The sequence below is a fragment of the Pungitius pungitius genome, chromosome 19, assembly GCF_949316345.1.
Source record: "Pungitius pungitius chromosome 19, fPunPun2.1, whole genome shotgun sequence".
Lineage (NCBI taxonomy): Eukaryota > Metazoa > Chordata > Actinopteri > Perciformes > Gasterosteidae > Pungitius > Pungitius pungitius.
In genome coordinates, this window is record NC_084918.1 from 4,540,279 (window position 1) to 4,563,798 (window position 23,520).

A 23,520-nucleotide genomic window follows, 5' to 3' on the forward strand; every position below is an offset into this window, starting at 1 on the left:
CTTAGTGAGTGAGTAGGCTCTGTGTGGAGAATGAGTTAGTGAAGGGTGGGAGGGGGAGGGAGAGAGAGGGGGGGGGGAGGCTGTGCCACCTGCAGCCATGACAGGCTTTGACCTTCATCCCCCCCCCCCCCTCCTCCTCCTTTTTTTTCTCCCCAAATTCCCCTCTGCCTTGTGGTAGAAGCTCCGGCTCCTTTCAGAGGGGAAGACTGACCGTCGTGACGTCATTGCCGGGAGCGGCCCTCTCCGCTCTGACGCTCGTCCCCGCGGCCCTCAGACACGCCGTTTTGGAGACTAGCGGTGCAAGTGTGGAAATGCAGATAAGGCATTGTTGAGGAAACATGCCGGGGGAATTGCTCAAGCCCCCCCCCTCCCCCCCCCACTCCTCGCATACGGTTTGGACGCTTTGGCAAATGTTTTAATCTGAATAGCCGTGAATTTGATCCTCCGTGAATGTGTCGCAGAACCGCCCATAGAAGGAGTGGGTGTTTGTGCGTGGAAAGGATTGTCATGGCCGTGATTATACGTTTGGGAATATTTGGCAACATTTATGTATTTTTCACTTTCCTGAACTATTTTAGAATGCGTGATTGTGATGCCTTCAGAAGCTCTGCATTGATGGAGGGTCACGCGTATTACTTCAGACATGGCCTCTGTTGTATTGTTTCTGCTTTTCAGTGGAAATATATGAACTATTTTGTTCACACAGAGGTGCAAGAGACGTGTTTGTTGTATAATAATCAAGGTTTATTTACTCTTCTTTTGCAGTTTTCAGGAGGCAGTTAATTACGCAATTAATACATGATACAAATTATGTACATTTATACCAAAGAATACTTCCAACATAAAATAAAAAATAGCATTGTATTCTACAACTCTGTGTTGTATTTTTATTTAAACATGTTCATATATAGATAGATATACGCTGATGAGTAAATTCATAATGTCGTACCATGTTTCCATGAAGGCATTAAACTTGAATAGTCTGCATTTGAAGTAATACTGCTTCTCTGATTCGGCACGGTTCTGTTTCATACAAAGTTCACACTTGAACTTTAAGGCAAAGTGTGTTTCTGTTTGGTGGATTTTAATTCACACACACTTTTTGCAGATACACAACAAAAACACTTGGAAAGGCAAAAAGTCCACAATTTGGTATGGATACGGTCTAAAACTCAGCTCCATCATACTTCCGTTGACAAAGACCAAAGTTTATAAACACAGTTATTTGCCCAAGTACAACAAACTGCAGCTTTCATGCAAAGGCCCCATAAACTATTTTCATTCACAAAAAAAAAGGAAACAAAAAAGTTATTGCAAGATAAACAAGCAGTGTAAACACCTCAGATATCTACTCTAAAGCAACACTGGTCATTGGATAGATTTTTTTTTTCTCAATATAATCTATATAAATACACATATGAAGTCCTTTCAACAACGATAAGAGATTTCCAACATTTGTAATACAGTCACTGACGAATTTGCCTTTCATGATAGATGGATATGTGATAAAACTGTTTCATAGAGAAAGATTTAACAAGAACACCCAATAACCTGCTTTTATAGTCTGTACTCTGAGTGGTTGTCGTCATTGTGTTTATGCTACAGAGTTCTGGGACTTTGAAGGCAGCATTACAGCCTCAAAAGTTAGCTACCAAAAAAAGAAAAAGGTGTATATTGCTAAAAACTATAATGGCTGCACTGATGCATTGGTATAACGAATGGGGTACGCACATACTATTTGTTTAAAGGCTAGAAGACGACCACACATAAGCAAGGCGTAACTTTAGCATTTTAGTTAAGTGGCGTGTTAGAAAAAAATCGCTCGGTCACATGTGATAATAAACTGTTCCTGTGATTATTATTTTTTTGTTGATTTTCTTTTTCTTTTTTTTATCCCTTTTTAAAAAAACGTATCAAAATGCATTGTCTGCCCAATTAGCTCTTTAACTGCCTCTAAAAAAAAAAAAAACCCACCTTCCTTTCCGTTTCTACATTAAAACACAACCAAGGAAACCAACAAGCGTGGAAATAAAACTCGTGTTAGCATTTATTTAAATTCACAGTAGCCTGGATGCAGCAGAAAAATATTCTTTGGACTTCAGTTTGTTCACTTCGCTGGCGGATCGAAACGTCAGGAGCCAGCTAGCTCAGTGTGAAACGATGACAATCATGGATAGTGGGCCTATAGAAAAATGATGTGTGGAAGTAGTACCTTCCTGTGGGGGGGGGGGGCGACGACAAACAATGAAAACATATCTTTTATACAACATCTTTTATAGACGTGATATTGCAGAAATATCTTTTTTTTTTCAAACAATTTATGCTGGTATACTCTACGCTGGCCCTTTTATTCGATGGAATTATTGCATTGTAGGCTTGACAAAACCTCCCATATAACGAAAATCCGCTTTAATATTACTATAGGGAACTATAGAGACCTATGGTGTCATTAAATATTCATGTGGGGACTTCAGTAGTCCAATGACCTGTTTTTTATTTATTTCTTTTTTTTTATCGTATTTCCTCTAGTGGGTCAGCACTGATATTGATAGAAGTCTGTTGTATGTTGTGTATCTCCTGGGGTATCTTTAAATATTCCTGTGGGTTGCGTCTATAAAAAAAAAAAAAGCCAACAAAAAAAACCCAAATCTATCACAGGATTACTGTAGGTTCTTGTTCGTCTGTGACTTCTCAGTCGCTGTCGGATTTGGCGTCCTGCGACGAGACGGTGGCGTGATTGTAAAGTCCCTGCGCCATCAGGTGCAAGGCCAGAGAGTTCTTGGCGCCGGTGGACTTCTTGATTTTCGCCCTCTTGTTCTGGAACCAGATCTTGATCTGGGACTCGTTGAGGCCCAGCTCCTGCGCCAGGTTCTGCCGCCTCTGCTCCGTCAGATACCGGTTCGTCTGGAACTCCGTTTTTAGTCTCTGCAGCTGCTCTGCGGTGAAGGCCGTGCGTGGTCGCTTGTCCTCTTTGCTGGTCGTTTTCTTCTTTGGTTTGCGAGATCTTGGCCCTGCGGGGGGGGGGTAGAGAGGGGGGTGAGGAGGGGTCACAAACAGACGTTGGGTTTGTCAGTACCAAAACATGGTCCTTATTATGGGGCAAAGGAATAAACAGGAGAAGGGATGATCAGGCAAATGACGTTTTAAAAGAAACTTCAGAAATGACCAAATGGGAATTGTGTTTTCTCATTAAATGAATCAACCCACGTGACTACTCACTGCTTTACATCCAGGGTGTAGCCTGTGCATTCATATGAAACGCGTGTGTCCATTTAGTCTAGGTTGTACGAATCTACATTGAGTTTAATCTCCCCCAAATCAACAAACAAGTTGACATATGTCTCTTTAAGACGTCTATTTGCAGTCGGTGACCGTCGAGTTGTTCTATTTTGTATACAAACCAAGTCGGGTTGATTCCTTGAGACACATTTTTGGCAAAATTGAGGACTGATTTGTAAAAAAAAATAATAATTGACTTGTTCAAAGAAGAAAACAAACCAAGAAGCTAAACCTCCTCTCCCTCCCTCTCCGATCTACTCCTCGCCCTCTCTTACACACATTCACGTATAGCCTACACACACACACACACTCACACACACACAGGGAATTATTAACCAATAGGACAACACGCACGGGACCAAAACATCCCTGACACATCCCGGCTACTGTTCTAAAATACAGGATTCAGTTCAATGCAGCTGCTTTGCATTTGGGTTTTCGTGGACCACTTGAAAAAAAGAAAACCCTCCTCAATGGGCAAACGTGAAAAGAATTTGAGTTGCACACATCAGACGCACGTTCATTTTCCATGTGGATAGAGGCCTATTCGGCGGAGCTGTGCGCTTAGTGTTTGGTTCCCTCCTCCAAACAGAGTGGAAAACATTAATGAAACGACATAAACACAGGCCGAACCTTTTTAGACGGATGAATCGGCGCCCTGTGTGTGTGTGTGTGTGTGCGCGTGTGCTTCTTTTCTTTCCAGCCCATATAAAAACTGTGCAGCTCTACAACTCGTAGTAGTCGCCCACGCCACGCCATACAGCGTTACATAATGCATGAGAACAAGTTGTACTCCACTCTTCATACACACTAACACGAATGCACTGACGTAACTTCGCCAGGGCTGACAGCCTGTAGCGCGAGTTTATTCTTGCAAATGCACATTAGAAACTCCACCGAGTACAGCCCGCGTAGCCATTCTCCGTGGGAGCGTCCATTGTGAAAACAGACGCATATTTAATTCATCCCGAACACAATAACGCTTTTCTAAAGGAGAGAAATGGCTTTTAAAAGCACCGGTTATTATTTTTTGCAGAACTGCAGATTTTCTGGAAGACTATTCAGGCTGTCAGCGCAAAGGTTTAGTTGATGTAGAAGTCATTTTATTATCGCATTCACAACCCGAGGAAGTGTACAAAACGACTGCCCGAATGGCAGCTCGAAACAAGTGAAGGTTATTCGTGTTTAGGTGTATATTGGTGAGTGGTTTACATTCTAAAGATTCAATTAAATTGGACCATTCAAAACAAATCTATATATTTTTTTTCTTTTGCATTGAAAATAGGCCCCGTCTCAGCGAAATGGACCCTTGTTTCCATCTCGTGTTTATGTCACATATTTCCCACGTTTTTTTTTTCTACCAACGGGATTAGTTTTTTAACATTTTTAATCTTAACATTCACTAATATTTCCTCAAATTCTAAAATGTATTTTAGTTGTTGTTGTAGCTGTTGTTGAGTAAATACATCGCGCGCCTCGCTGTTCTACTCGGGAGAAAGTCGGTCAAAGGCATCCGGGGTCAGTGTTACGGGGTATTTCAGGTTACCGACATCACGACGGAGCAACAACAACAACAACAAAAAAAGCGCACGCACGGTGGCACCAACCTGAAGAAGGCCTGTCCGAGTATCTGGTGCAGTAGACCCAGGCCGGCCACAGCATGGACTTGGACGCGGGTGGGTTCGAGCTGGCTTGGGAACTGTCCGAGTCTGAGCTTAGGCACTGGTCTCCTCTCTCCCCGCGGGGATCCAGGGGCTCCTCGGCGGCTATAGCGGGCTTCTTGCTCACGGTCACCGTGTGCGGGGTGGAGGTGCCCTCCGCCGGCACCGTGTTCCCCGCCGGCTCGGTCTGGGGCGCGTCGGGGCTGCCGGGGCTCTCCCGCGGTGCCAGGCTGCTCACGTCGCGGTTCGCGTCCCCGTCCTTTTTGCGTCCGAAATCCGGCCGCAGGATGTTGTCGATGAAGAAATTGGTGACCCGGTGAGGGATCTGCGGGTTCCCCGGCGCCTGTAGGAGGGGGAGGATGGCTCTGTTGGATTCATCCGCCGACTCCTGCCGCTCCACCACGTCTCTGTTGCCGCGATCATTTTCCTCCATACTGATTCACTTCCCCCGCTTTGCTCTCTTTTAACCCCTTTGTTGCTCGTGCGCTCGCTCCGCTGCAATAAAAAAAAAATCGCAAAGAACTATATAGAAGAAAAATATATTTAAAAAAAAAAAAAACGGCACGCTGCAATAAATGTAAACAAAAAAAACTCAAATGCTAGTGGGTGCCTTGGACACCATGCAAAGCCTTGCGATAGTGCCCTCTGAGAAAAGCATACTTTTTTGACATATATTCCCCTCAATCTCGGGTTACAACTGATACCGCAGACTCAAAACATTTGCGCACCATCCAATTAAGTGTTGTCCGATTGGAGTGTGCTCAGCAATGCCTACACCTAAACTAAACTAAGGGTAAATAAAGAGGCTCCTAAACTGATGCTCTAATACTCTCACTCTGGAGTTTTGTTCTTATTTTCAATACGAGCCCCCCGAGTGACGTTTTCCCACCGTCCTCCCAGACACGTGCCTTGGACCAATGGGAGGGCAGAAACCAAGCCACGTGACGCAGACTCCAGAGCAGTCCACAAACGCCCATCCTCGCCTCGGTAAAGGGGAAGAGTCCTGGAAAAACCTCATTTAAATCCTGCGCATGCTTCCAGATACTCCCTATAACTCATCTATGTTATAAACATGTAACTTATTTCTTTAGGGGGGGGGGCGGTTGTGCATCACTATGTTTGTGTTTATTAAAAAAAGGGGACCCCCGCGGTTCCTCGCTTGCAGGGCAGGGAGGGATTTCCAATAAAACGAGAAATAGTATATTTCTGTACTATGGTCGTGTTCTGTTTAATATAGATGTATACACGTTTCCTTCTCGACACTTCGCGATTCCCACAGCTCATTACAGTTCAACCCTACAACAATAGCAACTAAGAACGTGCTCATTCGAAGGCAAATGAGACAAACCCCTATTGTAAAGAGGGAACTAGCCTAATGTGGATCCATTTAGGGGTCCGTGACCTGAAAACCTTTTGAGGCAACATGTGTTGAAATATGTGAATCGTACACACCTCCAGACACCGTTGGAAAGAGTGTTAATTGGCTGTAATCATGTTCACAATATTTCTGCATTAGCGGTTATTATGGCACCTGTAAGGTCAAATGGACTCGGGTTTGAAGTCAGGTTGTCCTGGCCACGGTGAAACGCGGATAACAATAGCTGCCTGTCTGAATCCACTCATTGGGAACCAAGGGCGGTATTTTCTTGTTTATTTTTTCATTTTCTAAATATTTAATATACATCTCTTTCTAAACCTACAACAGCATACACACGTTATGATGCAGTTGGGGGGGGGCTTTTGCCATTTTTATTTGCAGAATGTTTGAAGTTTGCCTATTGTCCACAAGATGCATCCAACACCTAAAACGTGAGATCCCCCCCCCCCCTCCCCATCTCCCCCTCTCCCCCTTGTCCAATTTTAAAAGCGCAGACACTTGTATTTTTTTTTTTTCTTCCACCGTGCGTATTTTTTGATGTTCTCGTGCGGCCGTTGTCGCCCAAAGAAACGGGGTCTATATCCCTTTAAAAGAAATCAGTGATGCAAACAAACTGTTTTGTGCGCGCCGCTCGGGACACCCGAGTCGCGCCAAAGACAAAACAACTTGTGGGTAACTTTGCCGACCGCAGCCCAGAGTTTGTGCTTTCTCCTCCCAGGACGCCGGCGGTGCTACGGGCGTTTGGCTCAGCCGGTTCTCCGGTGGCGTTTGAACCGAGGCTGCGCGTAAAGGAGATCGGGTTTTCGCGGAGGACCGACGGGAGCAGCCGAACTGAGACTGAGTGAGCGGCCTTTGAACATTTTAGGTGAAAAAGTCAGACATGCCCTCCTTATTAAAAAAAAAAAAAAAAACATGCATTGTCTGCAATGGCTTTTTGGATGTTTCATGTAACTTGGAGCCAAATTTCTAAAATGATCATTGGAGCCATACTATTATTTGTGGTCAGACGTTATAGAATATTCTGATTTATTAGGTTCGTTTGCAGTAAAAGAAAACGTGTACTTTTTGTTACGGCGTGCAGCAATAACCTGCTGCACAAAACTGTTTGTTTGAATTTGTATTTCTGGCACCCTGCAATTTAAACCCGAGTCTAAGCCTGGCGGTGGCTTGCTATCCTTGACTTTGTCACTTGTTAAACTCAGTGCAAGCTTTGTGTATATTGCAAAGTTATTGTAGTGTTTTTACATTCAAATATTTGTCTGGGGCTCAACATGTGTTTGCGTGAACAGCCCGCGTGCACACACTCAGTCAAAACGCCACATCAAAGGGTCTTTGAATCGTACGTTTCTTCCACATCATTTAGAGAAATATCAAATCTGCCCTGTGCTATATCTCTGATGGCAACGGGAGCTCTCTCTCTCTCCCTCTCTCTCCCTCCCTCTCTCTCTCTCTCTCTCTCTCTCCGGCTGCTGAAAAGGAAAAAGTTGGGAGTGAAAGATGTAATTAGACAGGCCACTCTCATGCTGCGATTGTTTCTCACTTGTGAGGGGAAGCGCAGATTAATGCTGAGCGCTAAATAAGCAGCAGACAATGGAGGCACAGACAGGCCGCTACCGCCTCGGCTTGGCCTCTAACCTCCCGGCGAAACAGGGCCGTCTGGAGGAAATGACACCATTTCAGCCTCTGAAATGATAATACATGAGCCGGAGCGCGCTTTACCAAAAAAAAAAACAGGTGCACGTTTTGACACGACAAACAAGCTTAGATCCCTCTCCCCCTCCCCCGTTATAGAAGGTGACATAACGGCGCCCATTTAACTTGTTTACATTTCTAGACGTGCTTTTTAATTGGGAATAGGGATTTGTCTTTAGACAAGGGAAAGAGATGTGCTGCAAAGAGGTGGAACGCCAGTCTGCTGAAGTCCTCTGTCTCTCTCTCTCTCTCTCTCTCTCTGTCTCTCTCTGTCTCTCTTTCTCTCTCGACTGCTGTGTTCCAGCAGCAAAACAAGCTTTTAATACTCCGAACTATAGACTATATGGGTATCCGTTTGCAGTGTATCGTGCAAGGACATAATCCCACTATTCACTATTGTCCGTTCAGTTCTGACTGGCTTGTTTTTGGACTGTGGTGGTTAAAAAAAGAAGAGGAAAAAAAGAAAGAGGGATGAGATGCGTCCTGCTTTAGCTGAAAAGTCAGTCCCCATTGTTGCTTTGCTTCACTTGCTGGGGGTTTCTTGTAGTCTGACAGAGGAGTCAGACCTTCTGCTTACTTGTATATGTGAATGACGAGTCATTGTGGTACAGTGTGTCCGTGGCATCCAATTGTTTATGGCGTGGTTATTTATTTGTTACATTCTTCTTTCCAAGTGAATTCATACTCAGGAATACGAAGCTATGAAGCTATGTTTGTTGTAGTTTTTTAGAAGCCTTATGTTTTCTTCATATTCAGCCATGAGTTTGCTTCTTAAATTGCGAATTTAAAAATCAAGCTTTTGGGATGGTTAATCCTCGAACATTTTGATTTAGCCCGCTATAGTTAAAACCTGTGATACTGACGCTAAAACGAGGCTGCGCTCATCGGGCCTCGGCCGCACGCGGGAGCTGATTTGTTGCCACATTTTTGATAAAATCCGTGTAGATAGAAAGAGATGATCAGGAGAAAGAAAGAAAAAATAGGGGGGGGGGGGGGGGGGCACTAATTTCAAAACATTTCTGTGCAACAAGCGACGCATTGGTCCGCTCTCCTTGAACACGGACGCACGTGGTTCGTATCCCGCAAGCGTTAATTGAAATCATTTGCTCCATAGCTTTCGTTTGCGCTGACTGACGTCCAGAAAGCCGCAGTCCGATCACTAATGGATCATATTCCATTATTTGGTTATCTCATTACGTGGTGTGTTGTGGTCACTATTTGTTGCTTAATGGTTAAATCCCAGGTTTCAATGCAGTTTTGGGATGAATGTATTCTGGTCTTGTTCAAAGGGGCAGGATACATATGGATCATCGTGCATCTCACATCTGTCAGGTTCTACAAAATAAGTGACATTTTTAGTTTGTTTGTTTCACGGAAGGGTTAATATTTGGTTGTGATTTGGTTTCTGTAAATCCAGCAACTGGGTTCATATTCACTTATGGCTCTTCACGCTCTCCACCCTCCTCCTCACACACACACACACACACCCTGCTATAATACATCGCATGCATTGTGCGCATGTGCCCTGTCCTTGAGTTTTCTACAACCTTTTTTTTTTTCCTCTGTATTTTCCTTGGTAGGATTGTCGTACACGTCAGCAGCGCTCAGCACTATGCGGAGTACTACAAAAGGTGACGCGCAGAAGGAGGATTTGTGAATGGACGCCGTGATGTGTGCCAGCTCACACAGATCAGAGGGTGGTGGTGGTGGTGGGACCTCTGCAGATACACCCTGAGCCCCCTCTCTACCCCCTCTCTACCCCCTCCCTCCCTCCCTCCGTCCACCATCCCTCCCCTCCAGATGAATGGGGGTCTCGATATCAGCTCTGTCACCATGCAGGGGTCGCACCAAATCCTCCGGCTTCCTGTGCCTTTCAGACCCTGAAAGCAAGTCCCCCCCTATTTGATGATCCCATATGATTTTTTTTGTTGTGCTTTTGTGGGCCTGGAAGCTCGCTGCCCCCTGTTTTTCATCGCGGGTCAGCCCAGAGCATGGCAGCCGAATTAGAGAAGATTAGAAGCGGGCCTAATTGTGTCTACACTGCAGAAAGTCAATCAGTTTTTCAGAGACAATTAATGTAGTGTTACAAAACATAAGAAATAGAATAAAAAGTGTTTTAAAAAAAAGATTTAGACAGATTAGCCGAGCAGATGTTACTGCATTGTTTTCCAGGAGGGGTGGTGTATTGAATATGGGCAGATTACACAATACATTTATTTTGGGGGGGGGAGTTAATTTGGATTAAAATGCAATTAATTAATCGCATTGTTTTATTTCTACCACTTGTCAAGCTGTGGATAGTTTGGCAGCGGATTCACACAAACCTCTGCCTGTTACCACACCCTTAATTATTTTGGTCCCATTTTGCTGAAATTCTGAGCTATTTCAGTGGACTTCTTGTCATTCTTCTAAAAGCCAACAATGTAAAATTCAGTTTCGCTTTTTGCATTTTTGGTAACCTTTTGCCAGGTGTGTTTCAAAGCAATGCCTTTCGGGTTCTGCTGGTGCATCGCCTGTACTCCACTAGTTATCCATCACACCGCAGCGCGCGTAGATGATGTCTAAATCATTTGTTTTCCCGTTGTGTTGAAAGTGTTTGCAGATAAATCCTCTGCAGTCGCCGAGCAGCGGACTTTGGGGCTGTTGAATCTTGTGGTTTCAGCCCTTTATAGGTTTTAATAACTCTTAATCCTTCTGATCGGTCTGGCGTAGATAAGTCTCATTTGAATTGGGATTGTTCTTGAGGAGCGGCTCGTATTTCTCCACTGAAGTCTCAAACGGAGCTTAGCACAAACAACCGCACCACCCCGAGCGCAATTAAGGCCTCGGCTAAATTGGATGAAGGCTAATTGAATGCAGCTGAGCTCCCATCAGCAAACTCCTGAACGCATCACTAATATGATGAAAACGTTCGCCGGGTTGGCAACCACGTTTTTTGCCCTTTCTAAAAGGAGAAAACGTGTCTTAAAAATAATGCAGCAGCCCTCGTATCGTTGTACATCAAAACGTGTCCATTGCTCATAAGATACAAACAATGAAGCAATGAATCTGGTAATGTTGGATGCAGAGGGGAAGGAAACTTACGGCTGCACGTTTAAAACATTTAATATTGGTCTTGCCCCAGTGGGAAATATCGGGTTTTCATTTGTTATTGATTGATGTGTATTGTGAGGCGACGTTAATCATAGGTAAAACTCTTTGTTCAGTTTCTGAATGTTTTATTTAAAAATATAAAAAATTTATTTTTTTAAACTTCAGGGCTCTTTTCCCTAACTACAAAATGAAACCGAAGGGAAATACAAGTTAGAAATAATAAACCTAAAACAATAATCGGATACCAACAATTTAGACGTAATTTTCTTTCCAATTAATTTCACCCGAAATCATAGTTATTCAATTATATATCACGAACTAGCGCCAATTGATTAACTACTGTAAAATAACGCAAGTAAATGTTCAAAATGGCAGTATGCGATCGAGGTTAAAAACTTTACTAGTTTTAAAGTTTCACTATCAAATCCACAAACCCTGAATAGACCCCCCCCCCCCCCCCCCCGCATGTGAGTCGTGAGTTTGGCCCTCCGACTTCCCTCCCGAAGGCGGTGTGAGCATGCATCAGGTAGTCCGGGTTAGTTTTAGGCCCGCACACTGCTGCCTGCGCGCCCCCCCCCCCCCCCCCCCCCCCAGCTGGTCCGCGCGACTTTTCACGTCTTACTTGTGACAGCAAAGAATGAACTACACGTGGTGGCTATTTCCGTGCACGCACGACCTCATGAGGTCAAGCGGGTTTACATTCTCCGACATAAAGAAAGAATAGGCTGCCATGCAACATGGGGGAGCCGTGGGGGGGAGGGGGGGAGGAGGTGGGCATCTATGGACATGGACATGTGCCGCAAAATAGATCTGAACGAGGAAAGAAAGACAGAAACGCAACGTAAAAAACGTGCATCTGCGTCTTCCCCGACTCCTCTCACTCACGCAGCCCGGTGGGCCCCCCCCCTAAAAGTCGTTGGTCCCGGTGTGGAGGTGCGAGCCCCGGGATGCTTCTCGAGTTTAACATCGCCAAAAATGCCTCGTGCACCTGTCCCGCGCTCCTGCTTGCGTTTAAGAGCATTGGGGAGAACAAGTGAGGGAGACACAGGTGGGAAGCACTTGCTGCAGGACAAACAGAGTGTGGGTCCAAGCATGCGGACAGGCCACCGAGACGAGAGGGGGGTTAAATCCTTTTATTAATGAATTAAAGATATTCCCAAATAAATATCCAGGTGCAGCCACACTCTCCTGAAGGGGAATTCTGCAAATACCGTTTGTCTCCAAACTAAGTGGATTTATTAAAGCTGTTTTTGGTTTTATGATCATCCGGACTTCACAAATGTCAAAGAACACGCAATGTGATTACGTCACATACGGTTATAAAGGCCATTCCATTCCGAAACCACGTGCAACTAAAACTTTTTTGTTGTTGTTCTCTCTCTCGTTTATTTCGGTTTTCCAAATAGGAGAAACAATTCGTGTTATGTGTCAGTGTCCAGCTTGCAACTTTAATTATAGTGGAAGAAGGTCAGTCAGAAGCGGGGGTTTCGACCCCTTCTCCCTGTGTGGCATCGCGCTCTGCGCCGCTTAACTGCCAAAATAGTGCCGGACTGCCCTGAAAGCGCCATGTGCGACATGAGTCCCTTTCACCCCGCGTGCACCTGAGTTGTTTTTACCCCCCAGCCGCGGATATGTTGTGAATTTGTCACTTATCAAGGGCCGGGCTGTCAAAGGCCATTTTAGGAGCAATAACTTTCCCAGTTGGATTTAGCCTGCCAACTTTGTGCGTCTCTCAGCGGCGCGATGAATGGGCTTGCGTGCCTGTTGCTTCCCCCAGAAATGTCTCCTACGCCTACTAATGGAGACTAATTAAAACATGACAAACATCGACCTTTAGTGCATTCTAAACAGGCCTGAAAGCATGATTCGGGTTATGCAAATGGGATCTGCATTCTATGACAGTATTCATGTGGGTGACACATTGCTCACATGTGTTTGTTTACTCCTTCACAGAAAATGTCTTTTCATTTTTTTCACTTTATATTTTATAATTTGATGTATAATGGACTTCTTTTTCACCATTCAAGGCAGGCCCACGCCGAGCTAATCTTAAAACCAGTTTGACAGATCATGTTTTCACATTTTCATTTTTACAGATACACTGTTTTTTTTTTTTTTGTCAGCATCTCAGAATATGATCATACAATGAAAATCCTCAGCTGGATTTACTCCATCACCTTTTAGTCATTTAGTCATTATTAACACCAAGATGTACTCGATGTGCTTAATTCACACCGGGACGGATTTGTTTATGCATCACCTGAGGTTTTTCATTTTATTATTGTGTCCCGCAGAGGAAGTAGAGGAATCTACATGAGAGGCACACGAGGCTAAGCATGCCGACTGAACTGATTAAAACGATGTTGTTTACACTGTAAAGACGATGTACTGCATCTGTGCACGCTTCCCTGCCTTCTTACCTCCATGTTTTCTTTTTTTACATCTTTGTTTCAGCGCCAAATCACTGAATGAATGGGGACAATTTTTTTTTGAGAATTGAGAAAAGGTTTTAGCAGATAATTACTCCCTGGGACAGGAATACGTGAGGCAGAGAGCAGCCCGAGACGTTCCTTTCAATGGGAACTGAGAGGTAATTTGAGCTAAAATGGAGTCCACTTCTGAGCCCCTCACTCAGCCCCCCCCCCCCCCCCCCCCTCCCTCTCCTCCCCTCCATGGCATCCACTGTAATTCATTATTCCTGGCCGGCACTGGGAGAGGCAATGAGCGAGGGGGCAGAGGACAGAGGACGGGAGCGGACCCGGCTCACGGCGTAATGAAGGTTCAGTGGACCTAAACCAACCCCCCCCACACACACACACACACACACACACACCACACACAACCTTTGATTATATATCACAGGGAGCAGGACATTAATGGCACTCAAGACCTTTTGGCAGAGAAATAAGTGCGAGCAATGATTTTTCTCTGAATCCATTTCGGTGACCTTTTCTATCATGCATGTGACTGCCTGCACTGCAGTGTGAGATAAATATTCCAAGAATAAGCTTCCCTCCACCGTTTGACAGATCATCTTTTTGAATCTGAACGACTATTCTAGTAGTTGGGTTTGAGATCTGTATTTTTAAAAAGATGTGTATATATTTCCTAAAATGTGTTGTCTACATTTCTCTCCTACTTTCCCATTTTTAAACACATAAAGCGTGTTGTTTCCGTATCAACTGAATCGGCATCCATGTGTACTCTTTAACTCCACAGTATGTTTGTGTTCTCTAGTCTCAATGAATAGATGTCTGTCATTGTGAGATCAGGGCCCTGTGAGACATTCGGTGTTCCTTGTGCCTCCACTAGGGGTCCACAAAGGTCACGGTAACACTGTCCAGACAAAGCTGAGAGGGTAAATACTGTCATCTGGTGGTAACAAAAGCCATCACTACTGAGTGGAGATCAGTCCACCTTGTAACGCACGATTTACTTCTCCAGAACATCTCCCCCAGTCCTCCTCGGGCCACCTGTGTGCATGCGACACCTGCAAAGGGGACGTTGAGCCACCTGCATCCCCCGAAGTCTCAAAAAAACGTCTGAGTGCGACAACAAAGAAGGTTTGAAGTAGTCGACTGAGTAACCTTGATAAGACAATGCAGTCTGCTCTACTTAATATACCATGTATGTAGTCTGTCTGTTATAGATTTCTCATTTGTCCTTGTCTGTTTCTCTTTTCACATACCTGTGAGCCTTGACATCCAATGAGATGACTTCATTTTCTTTATGGTTGGAATACAGGTTTTTGCATTTATCATAATTGATATGTTTATACAAAGAATGGAAATAGAAGAAAAAGTACATTTGCCCACCTGTGTGTCGGGCATTAAAACATTTGTTTTGTTGTGATCGGATCTTTTTATACATCAATGATTTATGCACTTATGTCAGAATCAGAATGTCTATCTGCTTATGCGTGCAGGGACTCTACTTTGTTCCCTGCATACAAACAAACATGTGCACATAAACTGTACAACACTGAGGTGCAAATGGGGGGGGTGGGGTCTGAGGGTAGAAGCTTTTTGTGTTGTTGATGTTGCCACATCAAAGTCCAAAAGGAATAAAGTCAAATGAGTCCAGCAGGAGACACCATCCTCCACTTGTTCCTTGACTGACCGGCCCGATTTCTCTCCAGAAGCAAAAGCCCCACAATCTATATCAGCCCTTTCCATCCCTTCATCACGGCCACGTGGGAATTTCAAGACCAATGGTTTTTGAATTGCTGCACCATTTCTTCAAATGGAGTTCATCCCACTTTTCCTGAGGTGCACGTTGGAATCTCTCCCCGGGCCTCACCCATAGAACCGTCGTGGACCTCGGCTTGGTGCCTCGTTGTACTCGAAGAGCGGATACGTGTCTTCATGCTTACCGGCGGTGGTGTCGGTGCAACGTTTTAAAATTTAAAATAGCATAATCAGAACACAAAAAAAAGGTGTTTTGCAAGGAGACAAAATTGAACGGTCTACCGGGAGAATCTATAGACGGCTCCAATCGATGAGCTCAGGAGGGCCCGGGCCGGGCCGGAGAGAGTAGGCGGAAGAGAGAGAGAGAGAGAGGGGGGGGGGATCTTTTGGCAATAAGGGGGCACTCTAATGGAGTCTTTCAGTTTGCTGTGGCTGGAAATGAAAGGAAGTTGAAGCCCGGCCAATTATTCTGCCTGGGAAGAGGAGGAGGCTGAAAGAGGAAGGCGAGGGGAGAGGCGGCGTGTGGCGCCGGATCGTTGGCCTGTCAAGAGAAGGGGAGATAGATAAATAGATAGATAGATGGAGGACAGATACATAGATGTATAGAGAGAACGAGGGGGTTCATTCAGAAACAGCCCGCAGATATTGGCCCCACTCCCAGAAATTTCCCCCCCAGAGCAAAAGGTTAACTGTCAGTCCCCCGCTAGGTATAAATAGAAGTCTGCCCTCCAGAAAGGCATGTTCAGAGGGGGGGGGGGTTCACCATGATCCCAGTGACACACACACACACATAGGGGTGGGGGTGGTTTCAAGGGGTGGGGCGAAAAAAGATGCCCAACGCACCCCCCCCCCCCCCCCCCTTCCTCCTCCTCTCCCCTCCTGCAGAAGAAATGATAATGCCTCTGGAGACCGACAGAGCCCCTCTGTCCGACAGAGCCCCAAAAGAGCGTCCTCTTCCATTCATTCAACTTGGCCGTGACGGCAGACACAACGAACGCCACCACCACCACCCCCCCCCCCCCCCTCAGAGAAAGCGCCGGTGCATTTGAGATAGGGGAAAACCCCCAAAAAACCCAAATCAGACTTGTGTAATTAGGTTGGTGGGGTAGTACTGAAGTTAGAAGGGGGCTCAGCTGTGTCAGGTTCATTTCACCATAGGGGTGGGGTTACCAGATGGTGTCAATATGTCAGTACCTTACACGTGATTCAGGTATTCATGTCCTTAAATGGTCGAGTAATGACTACATGCAGAAATCCTTAACAGGTGTTTATTTTTCACTAAAATCAATGGTAGCAAAAATGATACATGGCAGAAATATGAGACACACGGAAACAAAAAGGTGCTTCAACAACAACAACAAGAGAGAAAGGTTCCTCTTCAGTGAAACACACCTGGATGTAAGCCAACGCAACCTGAATCTGCTACGTACAAAAATAAATTGAGTTTGCTTCTACAAAGTGAGACGGTTTGACACAATATCGGTTTTGTTTTGTCTCTCTGGTGAGTCATCGGTGTGGCCTCCGTGTGGCACGTAACCTCTGACACAACCCTTGCTCCGGAAAAGAAACACGTTATTGCTTTTTTATTTTAAATCACTGCATACACTTGACAAGCAGAGTTCTCTTTTGCAATCGTCAGAAAAAATAATAAATAACGAATAATAATCGTCTAATGTATACTCGATTGCACTGAATCCTCTAGACCCCCCAAACGCTGAGTAACATACTGTAGGTCTATTATGGTAATAATACCTTTCTGATCACATAGGAAAGCGATTAAACATTAGCCATAATGTCATGTTTGTACAAAAAATAAAACAAGAAAAAAAAAAAAAAGTATAGTGACAAAAGCACTACATTCTAAATACACAGGCAATCACAGATTGCAAATCTTGACAATGAATGTCCTGCCCTCTCGTTTCCACTGGTGTAGGTTCCCAATACTTTTAATCTAGAGTGGGAAATGATGCCCACGATCACAGACATTGAACAGCTGGTCCCAACGGGGTTTTTTTTTTTTTTTTTTAGTTCTAGTTTACTCGGGTACATTCTCCGCTCTGCCCACAAAAGAAAAACAACATGTGAGTAACGCGCTGACGTCTCACTTAACAATCCTCCGCCTGTGTGTCTGAAAATGGACAAAAACGTCGTACCGAAGGTCTCCGAGTGGCTTCCCCCCCTCTCCTCTCCCCCCCCAAAGACAATAACACGTGATCTTGTGCTGGCAGAGAGCTGTGAACGTGGCCCGGCACAAACTAATTGGCACTGTTGGGACAAGGGACGAAGGGAACGTGTCCGTCAGCCGTCCTCTCGCATGGGCTTCAGTCGCTCTGAAGGTTCAGCTCAGACGAGGACGTCCGGACTGTGGTAAACGTGCACCTCGCTTCTGCAGCCACGGCTCTCCAATATTAACTATTGTCCGGTATCAGTCAATACAGTACATTTGGTTCGGGGGGTCATTCAAAAACTACGTAATAATACTTAATTTGGTTTGACTGGGGGGGGGGGGGGGGGAGGGGGGGCGTTTCACCCTGAGAGAGGAGACATTTTTTCGTACAACGTTTCCCTTTTAAGATCAGAATATATTCAGGCTACAAACAGACCAAAGCCCGTCCACACCAAAGCTAAATGCTTCCGCTTCTTGAAACTGCAGAAAGAGACGCACTTCCAGCATTAAAATAAAACCAGTTCACTTCAAAACAACAACAAACAAAACAAAAGAGAAGAGAAAGGCAAACACTGTCCTCTTGTGAAGTGTGAGGGAAGCTTGAATGCTAATGGAGTAGAACAGAGGCGGGGGGGGGGGGGGGGGGTGAGCCCGTTTGGCCACGAGGAGGTGGGGGGGGGGGGGGGGGGGGGACATGGCACGTTAGACCAGGGGCTTCTTCTCTGACCCCCACTTTGTCATGACAACAAAGGACGAAAAACAAAGAGTCTCTTCCTCCCGTTAACGTCGCGCAACTTGTCCAGCTTCACGTCCGCCGTCCTTCTGCGTTTCCGCCGTTCAGTCCATGTGGGGTTTCTCTACGCCACCCTGGGGAGGGGGGGGAAGAGAAGAAGAATCTCGGCGTCAACAACACAATCGATCAAAAGTTCCCCAGCGATATAAGAGCGCCTGGAATTGAAATGTTGCTCCCATATTTGTATGGTTAGAGGCTGAAAAGTGTTTATGGAAGAACGGGAGTGGATTTATGATCCTCGTAGTGACAGGGGCCCGCCCATAAAACGACTTTATGGTTCTGATGACAGGGAAGCCTCAGGTAACTCATTTAAAGACATACATTGCACGTTAAGTGTTTTTTTCCTGTAAACGCAAACAGCAGCTTGAATAACAAACTGAAACAATGCCGAAAGGCTCTTTTAGCAATGAGCAGCTTCGAGGTAAATGCACTGGTTGCCGATTTATGAAATGAAGTTTCTTTCAGTTCCTCCTTTCGGGAGGTTACATTTTCCTTTTGTTGTACAATAACAGAAGAGAGAAGTGCCGGCTCAACGCGATGCAAACTACTTCTCTCATTGCGTATTTTACTCATCACAAAAATCTGAATACAACTTGAAATAAAATGATAACGTTAGTCCGCTTTAAAGCACAAGAACTAGCATTTATTCTGGTTTCACCACAACCGGCTTTAACACGGACCACAAAAACCTTTGAGATACAAAAATGTTCCTCCTGATCCTGTTCCTAAATGACCCGCTGGAGCGAGGGAGAAAGAAAAAAAACAAAAAAAAACACGAGTACGGACTCGTGCCAACATTCCTCGGGCCCCATCGCAAACAAAAACAACGAGCAGCAAATGAGCCTCTGGTCAGCCGAGTCGCGACTGGCTCCGAGTCGCACCACGACTGTGAAAAACAGCGGCCCTTAATCTGCTTTCACGCTTCCACCCGAGTCACACCGAGGGAGGGACGGGACGCTTACTTTACAGAATGAGGTGAGGCGTCTGGGCACGGGCTTCAATGAAGACATCAAAGCCCACTTGATGGGATAATTATTGAAGAAAGGGGAGTTAGGTGAGGGGGAGGGGGGGGGGGCGTCCAAATGCACTCTGCTCAACTTTAAGCCGCTTTGACAATTTTCAAAATCAGCTGCTGCGGTTCGGTTTAATGATTGTTTAATGGTTCAATGAAGGCGGATCGTTCAAAGCTCGTGCCGATGAACGCAAAGAGATATTGTGACGGGTCGAAAGCGCTTTCCCCGCCGTCAGTGGATATGTTTATAGAATAAATGGCAAAGTATGTTTAGTTGCAGGCGTTACCATGGCAAGTTGCCGTCCGATGTTTCCCACGGTAACGCCGCCAGAGAAGAATATGCACGGCAGCCAGGAGCGTACATACAAGAAGTCTGGAGACGTATACCTGAAACACAGAAGAAAAAAAACAGTGTAAGTGGAATCTCATGTCACAGAATTGAATTGGGGGGGGGGGGGGGGTCCTATTAACAGACCAGATACATCGGGTGGTACTTCCAGGTAGATTCTAAAGCCAATTCACACCCGGGTGGGGCTTTGTAATCATCCCAGAAGTCAACATAGGATTTTCTGCGAGCGTAATATGAAACCAGTTATTTGTGACGACAGAGCACTCGCGACTGCATCGGTTTCGTTTCATCAAAAAGAAGAAAGAAAAGAAAGAGGGGGGGGGGGGGGGGGGGGGGGGGTGGAACAACATGGCCCGGCTTCTGTTCCCCAGCACACTTACTGGTAAACGCCGTTGTAGACGAGCAGCTGCGTGAAGACGGTGGCCAGGACGGCGGTGGTGATCCCCAAACCAAAGCCGCTCCTGGAGCGGTCGAACGTCCACCACAGGCCCAAGGACAAGGCCGCCAGCGTGAGGGACAGCTGCACGTTGTTGTCAAAGTCTAGTTTCTGTGTCACCGATCGGTTAAGGACAAAAACAAAAACAAAACAAAACAGGAAAACAGTTCTTACTCAAATATTTGCATGACATGCGGAAGTGCCATCGCTCCGGTGTGGTTGAAACCAGTGCAGCCGGTTTCTTTGGATACAAATGAGATTTTAATAAGGAATCTACTAAAAAAAAGGTGAGCGCTTGGAAGGATACAACACTGGCGTGGTTGATGCCGACGAACACCGCTATGCACCGCATGACGCTGGCCCACTCCCGCTTGAACTTGTGCGGCTCTCCCAAATGGCTGTCGAGGCAGGGGTACAGCAGGCCGACCACAGCTGCGGGGAGGGAACAAACCAAAATGTACACGAGAGGAGCAGAAAGCACGCGAAACGCCAGCAGGCAAATTCAGTCAGGGTGCTAAAGTGGGATTATTTGAATTGCTGAGCATGCAATTGCATAATAAAGTCTTATTTAGATACCTGCTTAGACTTACGTTTAAAAGAAGGAAGCTTTTTTGGTTGAATGTTTAATGCCGTTTGATGGACTACTTGGGTTTAACTCAAATTAAGTTCCAGTTTTGGACTTGACAGTGAATACATTGTTATTTATTTTAGCTTGCAGCGACCACAACTCCAAAAAGAGATAATTAAGTTAATTTCATAGGACATAGACAACTGGCAAATCCTCAGTTTAGAAACTAGAACATGGTATTGGATTTACTATCTTTAATTAATCATATCGATGCAAATAGAAAAATATGTGTTCATTCAACAAACGTATCGAGTAAAATGAAAGCAAATATTATCACATGACTCAGACTAACTTTGGTTTGTGTTCTGTATGCAGCACATGGCGTGAGCGGCCAACGGTAAAGGATGTTGTCTCTCCCCCCCCCTCAGCTCAGCTCTTCTCCACCCACTTCCCGGTTCCTGCACCTAGAGCACCGCCCCCTCAGCTCACCCGTTATGACACCAGCCAATCAGCGCGCAGCTGATCTCGTATCCGGCTGTTGCGGCAATCAGAGGTCGGCAAAACCATCTGTTCCAAGTCATGCTTTTTTTCCCCCCTTCTTCTTTTTTTATAACTGGCTGCCAGACAAAACCGCTAAGACTAGTATAGCATTAGAGAAGAAGGCTTGAGTTATTAGTCCACAATAACAAAGCCGAATGGCGGTTTACCTGCACATGACCGGACAGTAGCTGATAGCAGCGACAATAAACTCATTGTTTTATGACATCCTGTTTGGAATGTCCTTTTACAGCGTGGTAAAAAGGTGTTGCATGTGACAGCCACCATTGATATAGAAAACACATTTTACTCAGTCCAATAATGGAATAAACTACTGCACCGTGACCCCTACACCCTCTCAGCATTCCTTTGTCCCAAACTTAGCAGCAAAACTACTGAAAAGCTAAAACGGAACTGCTCTACACGACTATTCACAACGTTTATTAAGGTTTTTTTTGTTGTTGTTGTTGCTTGCTGCAAAAAGGACGCGTGGTTTACTCACCGGCCCCTGTGCCGCAGCACGGCGGGATCCACCAGGCAGACGAAAACAAAGTTGTCATCACCTCCTCTGGAAACAGGGTGACGTGCCTCTGGATCTGCAGCAAGTTGAGCACCAGGGCGAGGAACGCGCCCACGGTGAAGAGGACGAGACCCCGGCGGATGAGGTTGGCCGTCCGGACGTCGTGCAGAGAGCCGTAGGCGTTGCGGAGCACCGAGGTGATGATGCACATCATTTCTTCGGCTTTTGATGCTAACCAGTTAGCTCCGGATGAGTGTTTCGTTTCGACCCTCGGCGCACGGGAGCAGCTCCAGCAGTGCTCCTCTAGTCTTGGCATTTGGCACTCGGAGGCTGGAGGGAAGAGTTTGGGGACATTTGTGACAACGCGGAGAGAGCAATACGACGTTTGAATAAATCAAAAAGGAAAACGGTCCCCCCCCCCCCCCGCATCCTGTTGCATGAGCACAAGTGAAGAGAAGGCTGGTCCTTACCTTGATCACCAGATGTCTCCAGGTCCGGTTCTAGGTTCCGCCTGGGCAAAACGATCCGGCCGAAGGTCCCCCCTCTTTGTTTCTCCTGCTCGTTGCAACGAGGGCTGTGATCACGCGGTTTGTTCACATCGTCGTCGGAAGAGACCAGAGGGAACAGTGCTCCATTCCACAGCATGCGAGCTCATAGCCGGGGACCGGAGCTTTCTCCGCAGAAAACAATCACAGCTGTGTCGGGTGAGAATCGGCAGCCAATCAGAGCGCGGCGGCTGATATGACGTGTCGCTAAGCCGCCGCCCCTTTGTCAGGCGCGCCAACCGCGAGGCAGCGAGCAGAAGCGAAAGTGTAAACGGAGATCTCCTGTAAAATGGCCTAACAAACACGGGGAACTATGAAGAGGATTCGAGGAGATGCAGCTAGATATAAGGGGTGGATACAAAAGAGCAAACGTGCAAAAACAGCAGGAGCTTACACGTCATGCTAAACTCAGGACTGAAAAACAGCTGCAGGGGAGATCCTAATGTACCACTGAAAGGATTCGTTTAAAAAGGGGAATTTGCATTTACCGGGCTAGAAGCAGAGTTTGCCCCGATTAAATGCTCAAACATGTACAGGTCTCGTCCAGAAAAGCCAACTTGTCTCAACGTCATGCACAGCTTCCCCTTATATTGGGCAATGTGACGTGGCACGGCTCTTTTCTCCCCCCCCCCCCCTGTTGTTGACATGATGTTGAACTTTAGGTCAGGTTAGAGGAGGCGTAGCTCGCCCGCTTGCAAAGAACCGCATGCAGGGACGGGAGGGGCATGTTGACTGCACGTCCCTCTTGAGATAATGGGAAACATGTTTTGCAAGACCCTGTGTGACCCGGGCAGGTATACGGTGCAATGCGATAAGAACCAACCATTGAATACGTGCGGCAAAAAGCATACTTCATTAGGTGCGCTTTGTTTTCCACTGTGCAGGAGAACGGGAGTATTCTAGACATCTAGAATCCAGTTGTGTCACTTTTACTGTTAAAAAGTCAGACAGTAAGATCATGCTTACAGACATTATCTGCTGGAACGTTTTACAAAGTATTCTTTCCATTCCATTGCAGAATAAAGCGATGCATCATGACCTGCAGCAAATGTGCTAAACAAAACAAACTCCTTCTTTGGTTTAAACATGCCAGCAATGTGTCAATATGTTGCATTTGTGTTTTTTGTTGGCATTCATGTGGTTTCAAAATAGTTCTGCACAAAAAGAGGCAACTGTTAAGCTTCTAAGGCGTGACCCAACTGCTCAATTTATCTCTCTGCACGACCGATTTGATGTGTCTTTGGGAGGAAAGTGATGCCCCAATTACTGGAAATTTTGAAAGAAAACATCTCAAAACCATAAT

General features: G+C 45.7%; 2 protein-coding genes and 1 long non-coding RNA gene across 5 annotated transcripts in view; 1 reads left to right on the plus strand and 2 right to left on the minus strand.

Annotated features, from left to right (window-relative positions):
- Positions 1-15,620, plus strand: part of LOC119198721 (uncharacterized) — a 34,558-nt gene extending 18,938 nt beyond the window's left edge. Inside the window, exon 7 of one of the 2 annotated variants that reach the window (XR_009942769.1) lies at positions 7,037-7,174. This is a non-coding gene — a long non-coding RNA (uncharacterized LOC119198721). Of the gene's footprint in view, positions 1-7,036; positions 7,175-14,547 lie in introns of those variants that run through there. The other variant, XR_005114549.2, reaches the window with a different exon arrangement.
- en2a (engrailed homeobox 2a) lies at positions 1,297-6,001 on the minus strand. Its single transcript, XM_037456172.2, has 2 exons — positions 4,887-6,001; positions 1,297-3,011 (listed from the first exon to the last, which is right to left on the minus strand). Exons 1-2 carry the CDS (start codon positions 5,371-5,373, stop codon positions 2,692-2,694), a joined length of 807 nt encoding a protein of 268 aa, XP_037312069.2. The 5' UTR covers positions 5,374-6,001; the 3' UTR covers positions 1,297-2,691.
- Positions 15,621-18,117: 2,497 nt separating the features above from the next.
- Positions 18,118-22,803, minus strand: insig1 (insulin induced gene 1). 2 transcript variants are annotated; one of them, XM_037455877.2, is made up of 7 exons: positions 22,706-22,786; positions 22,143-22,367; positions 21,655-22,002; positions 20,355-20,479; positions 19,992-20,158; positions 19,550-19,649; positions 18,118-18,324 (listed from the first exon to the last, which is right to left on the minus strand). In XM_037455877.2, exons 2-7 carry the CDS (start codon positions 22,315-22,317, stop codon positions 18,295-18,297), a joined length of 945 nt encoding a protein of 314 aa, XP_037311774.2. In that variant the 5' UTR covers positions 22,318-22,367; positions 22,706-22,786; the 3' UTR covers positions 18,118-18,294. The 2 variants fall into 2 exon arrangements, with proteins under 2 accessions (XP_037311774.2, XP_037311773.2); XM_037455876.2 differs by having other exon boundaries at positions 22,143-22,803.
- Between the last annotated feature and the right edge of the window lie 717 nt (positions 22,804-23,520).